General features: G+C 59.0%; 1 protein-coding gene across 1 annotated transcript; it reads right to left on the reverse strand.

Annotated features, from left to right (window-relative positions):
• Window positions 1–261: 261 nt before the first annotated feature.
• LOC120713877 (SWI/SNF complex component SNF12 homolog) lies at window positions 262–2323 on the reverse strand. Its single transcript, XM_039999849.1, has 2 exons — window positions 714–2323; window positions 262–617 (listed from the first exon to the last, which is right to left on the reverse strand). The coding sequence occupies exons 1-2, from the start codon at window positions 2240–2242 to the stop codon at window positions 539–541; spliced, it is 1608 nt and encodes a 535-aa protein (XP_039855783.1). The 5' UTR covers window positions 2243–2323; the 3' UTR covers window positions 262–538.
• Between the last annotated feature and the right edge of the window lie 4862 nt (window positions 2324–7185).

The following is a 7185-nucleotide window of genomic DNA, read 5'->3' on the forward strand; positions in this document are numbered from 1 at the left end:
AGAAAGCCTTAGAGTGGTGGAGCTGTCCAGGCTAGCATCACCTGATTGCTAACAGAAGAGCGTGTCCAAGAAAGAAACAGAAGTTGGACAGGGCATGCAAAAAGTTGACTAGTATCGGAATTCGGAATGAAACCTACGTCTTTGTACATTTCCACGTGACAGCACCGGCACAACACGTACAAAATGGCGCATGCCAACCAACATACACATTCATTTTTATGCAAACAAAGCAACATGGATGAGAAGCTAACAGGACATCTCTTTTTACCCAATTCAACATCTTAATTCTCCAGATAAGATCACGAAAGACAAAAAGAATTGGTAACATGGGTCCTCACAACATCATAGTCTCAGTTGATCGCTTGGCTTTATACTTCCACAATAGTTAGGCAATATAGAACACAACATACAGTGACTAGCCCGAACATTCTTTCACAACATTGAACAAATCTCCTCGCTAACACCACTGGATTTTACTACTAATACATAAAAGATAATTTGTTTCTACACGAGAAGGGCACTAGAGGAAATCCTATCCTCAAGAACCACCAGCACCACCACCTGGGCCCTCATTAGCTGGCTTGCGATTCAGGTATCTTATAACAGCATCCTCAACCCTATTTCATTGCGGAACCAAAATCAAGTTATCAGCACATAGATACATGATGTTCAAGAAAAACAGGGTAAATCGTAACATGAACTTAGTAACTTACCATGGTTGGTTGTAGAAGTCTGCACGTCTTTCCTTATCAATGTTCCTATTCGCTTCGCCAGCGACCAGCTTCAAATCTTTGCTCTGAGAAGCTATCAGGGCGTTGATGAACTCCACTGGGGACTGACTGAAACCCAGGAAGAAAGCCCTCCTCCTGCGGTGCTCATGGATCTTCTTGATCGAGGCGGATATCACATCATCGCAGGCCTCAATGTCCTTGTGCTTCTCCGTGTTGGCAAGGAATGCCATCATCTCCTTCTGCAGGGGGAAGGGCACATCCACCAGCACATCATAGCAAGCACTTCCAGAAGCTCCATTGCCTGATAGCTTAATCTTGTGTTCCAAGTTGATTGGCGGTGGGGCAGTCAGATGCTGCGATATCTTCTGTGACAGCATCGCAAACTTAAGCTTATCCTCCCCAAACACCTTCTTCAATTGAGGGTCGCACATGAAGAAGGAAGGGTCGTTTGGGTTCTGAAGCTTCTTCGCCTTGATGTACTGCCACAGGGCAGCAATCACCCGCGCGCGAGTGTCCACCTCAACCCCAAGCACCTCCATCATCGGCTGTGACAGCTTAAACTTCTCAGGGTTGTAGTTCATCTCCAGGCGGATGTTCGCAACAAACTCCTTATCCCCTTTCCTCTTCACCTCGAACCCTTCCTGCTGGGCGGCAGAACGCGCATTTTCCCAGATGATCAATGGGTTTTCAGGGTACAGCTGTGGGTCCAGCGCAATGGTCACCCTCTTGAAGAACTGGGAGAACTTCGGGTACACCGGGTTGTGCTTGGGCACGACGCTGGCAGGGTCCAGCTCGGCGCCATCCTCGAGCACCCGGCCGATGATCTTGAGCGACCAGGTGGGCGGGTCGGCGTTCTTGGGCGGCGGGATGGTGCGCGGGCCCTGGTTGGCGAAGGTGTTGAAGACATAGATGCGGAGCGTGCGCTGGAGCGAGGGCGGCGTCTTGAGGGCCTCCTGGATGTCCCCCATCTTCCGCGCCAGCGCCGCGTCCACGCGGGCCTCGAACTCGAGCAGCTGCGTGTAGAGCGCCGACTCCGGGAACAGCGCGGCGACGCGGTCCGGCAGCTGCTTCTCCGGAAGCTTCCGTTTCTTGTTGCGTCGCGCGGCGGGGGTGAGGTCGACACCTCCGGAGTTCGCCACGGCCGCCGCCGCCGCAGCAGCCTTGTACGCGGCAGCTGCCGAAGCCGCCGCAGCGGCCGAGGTAGACCCGGGAGCCGGGGGGCGCATGGGGGGCTTCTGCGGGGGGCGCTTGGCCGATTGCGCCGCGACAGCGGCGGCGGCCGCCATGAGCGGGGTCTGGGGCGAGGAGGCGCCCATGTGGATCTGGAAGGCGGGGTTGTGGGACGGCGGCGTGTGGAAGACGCCCTGGAACGGGGAGCCGGCGAGGGAGGGTGGGCGGAGGTGGGTCATGGGCGTCGCCGGGGAGCCGCCCGGCGGCTGCTGCTGCTGGGGATGCGGGGGACGCGATTGGGGCGGGGCGCCGGTGGGGTTGGGGTTGCCGCCGGAGGCCATGGCGGCGACGGCGGCGGCAAGAGAGATCGGATCTCGGTGGGGGTGGAGATGGGGATTGAGGGAGCTAGGGTTTGGAGGCCCTTGCAAATCCAGTGTTACGGCACATTTAGGTGCGGCCATGCCATGAGCGAACCACAGCCATCGGATCGGCACTGGACGGACATGATCTGTGCGGGAGCTTCCCCATTGGCCTAATTTTAGAAAACCCCCTAGTGAAAGTGAACTATTACTACTCCATTCACCAGTAAATCATATAAATTCAAAGGCTATATAAATTGCTAGGTGCAATAAAATAGTGGTCTGAATGTATTTGATGACTGGACTAGTAACGGTTACATTATGGTTGCGGTTACCAGTAACCCCCATGCTAAAGGCAGAGGTTACTAGTGAATAATGGACACTTATGTGGTCCAGGTTCATTCTCTACACTTCACCTTCCATCGGCTATAAGGAGTCCTTTTTCAGCCATATACACGAGTACGAATGCATCTCAACCTTCCCTGCTGAATTGCCTTCGGAGTTCTTCCCGTCCCGGACCTCTGTGCGCACAGAGGATCGGGAGAGCAGGCCTCCGGAACCACGCCCGTGCCTGCGACACCTGCTCGGGTGTGTCGGGCGATCAGGTTTTTGGGAAGCGTATCGCGGCGCGACTGCTCGCTCTTTCCCGGCGATCGCGATCTTCATCGACTCCTCTTTGCGCGCCTGATCTGCGACAGCAATCGGCTGCGCGTTCCTCCTGCATCGGCTGCACGCATTCTTGCATCGGTTGTGCATTTGTACGAGGGACTGCACTGCGAACCTCGTCCTGCACCGAATTTGTACGACTACTTCAAACAACGTACCATGGCAACTAGTGCGAATGGAGCCGCCGGTGCCTTCGGCACTGGTCCCTCCGCAGGGTACATTCTGATCCTATTTCTATTTACCGGTTTTCTTGCGATGTTAACTGGTAACGTAAAAAATGCGAAAACTGTCATCACATATTTGCTGCTATTTTCTTGATTAATATGGATTAAATTTAACATGAATATGCCTAAATTTCTAACACAATGCACAGGTACAACCCAAGTTATTTACTGCCGTTTTGGAAATCGGGTTATCTTTCACCCTTGGATTTCTCGATCGTGCTCCTCACTGTCCATGTTACTCCATCAGGTGTGCGGGCGACATGGGCAATCTACAGCATTCAGCTAGTTATCTTTGCTTGAAAAATGTACGACTTCTTTATCATGCTTTTCTTTGCTGTCCTTGTTTCAGTCTTGTTGCTAGTGTCGTGGTGCTGCAAACCACAGCCGGGTGGCGGATGGCACCCGCCCTAGCCCTGAGGGTGTGTACTCGGAGGTTAGCTGGTCTTAGATCGATCTCACTCAAGAACACGATGAACACAGCAGGATTTAGAATGGTTCGGGCCGCCGGAGCGTAATACCCTACGTCCACTGTGTGTTGTATTGCCTTCCCACGAGAGTGAGAAGGTTGCAAGAGCTTGAGTCTGTCTGGATTGTCCTGTGCGCAGCGAGCGCCTCCCTTTTATATCTCAAGGGGGCGCGTACACAGCCGTTGGGTCCCCGACAGGTGGGTCCAACGATGCAGCATAACGTACTGTTCATATATTATGGCGTCGCAGGCAAAGGAGATCTCTCTTGGATTCTCTCGCCTGCTCCCGGAGCCCTTCGTCCATCATGTCCTGGTGCTGTCTTGTCGAGACGGAGCCTGACGTAGCTAGTGGCATCGCCCGCCACGTTGCTTAAGCGGGCGGTGTAGCTTGCGGCGTAGGCGGCATGATGGAAAAGCGCCGTGCTGTCGTATCCATTTAATGCTGCAGGCGGGCTCTGCGCGGGTGCGGCGCAGGCGGCTCCACTGTGCTCCTTGGTAATATGCGGCGCGCAGCGGGGCCTGACAAAGGCTGTCTCGTGTACCGCGGCGGCAGAGCACGCCTTGTCCATCGCATTAAATGCGGTGGGTGGGCGAGTCTTCCTGCGGAAGACTCGCACACGATCCCGCGCCTCTGGGACACGTGGCGGCTCCGGACCCCTACATGGTGAGGGGAGTCCGGACGGGCGTAGGAGGTCCCGGACCCCTCTGGGGGTCCGAGGCCTCGGCGGCCAGCTCGGAGCTTCCCTTCCTTAGAGTCACGTGGCGTCACCGGACCCATCCTCAGGCGGGGTACGGTCCGGGGCCGTTGGCCTGGTGAGGGAAAAGCCTGGCCTGTGGGACCTGGCTACTCCGTCCCTCCCGTGCAGTTACGGATAACTACGCAGGTCCTGCCTAGCTGCAGGAAGAGTGGGTATCCCTGCTACAGGGTACCGACAGTGGCCCCCGGGCCCACCTTGGGGGAGGTACGAGCCCACAGGTGGGGCCACTTCTGCGATTTGGCTCTGTTTAGCTTGAAGCCCCTTTCTGCGGGGGTCTTGACCGGTTTTGACTACCCCTCGGGTTGGTTGCTGCCTCATCACATCGCAACGGCTTCCTGACTATGGTCCCCACGAACAGTGGTTCACCTAGTCACGCGCGCGACGTTCGGCATTGTTGCGGCCGGAGTAAACGGATCATTTACCACCGGCGCAGCTCCCGAAAAGCTCGGCCACGCCTGCGATTAATACGCGCACGTCAGCTCAGCTTCCGCCTTGCTTCACGCGCGCGGGCGACGGTTCGGATCCCGCCTTTTCACACCTTTGTTGGTTACCCGCTCTCCCTGACAGGTGGGCCTGGCCCCCCTTGCCATGGACCGGGCGGTTAACCCTAGGTGCGGGCGTCGCTTGGGTTCCAGCGACGGTTCCGGGGCGCGCCGGATGAGTCAGGCTTTATATTGGGGTGAGCCACATTCCATGGTTTCTTTCCCACTTTCGCCTTCTTCCTTCCATCTCTTGCGCCCCTTTGCCTTCGAGCTTTCCTTGCCTCTTGCTCCCTGCTCCCCTGCGCCGGCTTCCTCTCACCTCCACTAAGCAATGGCATCCCTTGTTCATCCCCGCCGCTTCCAGACCGAGGGAGAGTTGAACACAGTGCGCCGCCTACTCGGGTGGAGTGCACAGGAGACCGGCTGGGGGGTTCGAGCAGGCTCGGTTCCTCTTGGCAACCTTCGCGCCGGGGAGTTTGTGTTATTCACCTCGCACATCTCCGCCGGCATGGGACTGCCGATTTCTTCATTCCTGCTACTGCTCCTGGAAGACTTCGGCCTCCAACTTCAGCATCTGACGCCCCACTCCCTCCTCCTGGCGTCCATCTTCGTGCACTTATGCGAGATGTTCGTGGGAGTGCGCCCCTGCGTCATCCTCTTCCGCTACTTCTTCATTCTGGTGAGGTCCGGAAGGAGCAAGGACGAAGTGGGGGGATACTACTTCCAGATAAGGAGCGACCTGCCGACTCCTTACATTCCCGGTCTTGCTGGTGGAAGGTGGGAGGAGTGGCGCAGGGATTGGGTGATTGCCACCACCGAAGCCAACGAGCGCCTTGCCCTACCGACCGAGGGGCCCGCCTCCGACAAAGCATCCTGGAGGGCCAAGCCGTCGCTGCAGCCGGAGTTCGACTCCGTGCTGGATAAGATCAGGTCGCTGGCGGAGAGCGGCCTCACCTCGTGGCACGTGCTCGGGGACTTCGTGAAGCGCCGGATCGCCCCCCTGAAGCAGCGGCCGCGACCGGCGTGGAGCTTCACCGGCCTCAACGATTGCAGCAGGACCCACCGCGGGGACGGAAGCGACCTGACCCAGGAGGCCTTGGAGGTCCTGGTGCGGAACGTGACGGGAGACACCTTCATCCCAGAGAACCTGATCCTCCCGCAGAGCATAGTCCCCCTCTGCGAGGACCCCGCGAGGGTGGCGGTGCTGGCAACCCTGCCAACTCTGGACGACGGGGGACTGGCCCCACGCCAGACCGGAGGCGACGCGAACCGTGGGCTCCGGATCCCTGGCGCATCCGGGGATCAGGCTACGCTGAGCGCTGCGGGGTCCGGCGCCACCACGAAGGGGAAGCAGGCCGCGGCTAGCAGCGCGGCCGCAGCCAGCTCCAGCCGTGCACAGGGCAGCTCCGGTACATCGTCGGGTGACGCAGGCCGGCGCAGGCTACTCCGGGGCGACGGGACCCTGGTCTCGGAGCCCGCCGCGAAGCGCCAGAGGTCTTCTGAGGGCGCAGGCCAGGGTAGCTCCCGGGCTGCCGGCCCCCATGGGCCCTCTGGGGCGACTGGACCACCACCATCGCCGCCGAGGAATTCCTCCCGCCGGCAGCAAGAGCAGCAGCAGCAGGCACACGGGCGGCAACAGCAGCAACAGGTGCGACCCCGGGTTGCGCCCATGCCGCAGCCACAGGGATAGCAGCAGCGGGAGCAAGCCCGGGTTGCGCCTGCATCGCAGCTGCAAGGGCAGCAGCGACAACAGCAGCAGCCGCAACAGAAGAGGCTCGGGCTCCGGGGACGCTGGGTACCCGGTACTTCTGGGTTAGTGTCATCCTGCTCTCCTCCCTTGCGTCGGTGCTCTCTTTTTTTTAATGGCTTTTCTGCTTTGCTACCAGGGCTCCCCGCCCCAGCGGTTCTTCTACCATCGCTGGCACATCGGCAGGTGCCCAGGCGGCGGCGGCCTTGGCGTCGACAGCGACGGCGACAGCAAGTGCGGGACCCTCAGGTACGGCGACCTGTGCTAGCCCCGTGGTGCGCGACGTGATGCTGACTGGCGTGTCATTTTTAGACTCTGCAGTGCTCAGCGCGGCGGCGGCGGCGCTGGGTGCAGCCGCGCCGACGCGGCGACGGTGGAGGCGCCGATACTGAACGCAGCCGCACCCGACACAACGGCGGCGGAAACGCCGGTGCTGGGTGCAGTCGCACCCGATGCCGTGGCGGCTGAAATGCCGGCTCTGGGCGCCGCGGCCCCCGACGCTGCAGCGGCTGAGGCACCAGTGCTGGGCGCAGCCACACCCGACACTAGACCTGGGCAAACGTCGGGTCGGGTCGGGTCAAA

Source organism: Panicum virgatum, chromosome 1K (assembly GCF_016808335.1).
Source record: "Panicum virgatum strain AP13 chromosome 1K, P.virgatum_v5, whole genome shotgun sequence".
NCBI classification, from domain to species: domain Eukaryota; kingdom Viridiplantae; phylum Streptophyta; class Magnoliopsida; order Poales; family Poaceae; genus Panicum; species Panicum virgatum.

Bases quoted from the DNA above. Each gene is read 5' to 3' on its own strand.
- LOC120713877 (XM_039999849.1), bottom strand. From the start codon at position 2,242: ATGGCCTCCGGCGGCAACCCCAACCCCACCGGCGCCCCGCCCCAATCG. The intron at 618-713 runs GTAAGTTACTAA...GCAATGAAATAG, and splicing joins GACTTCTACAACCAACCATG to GGTTGAGGATGCTGTTATAA.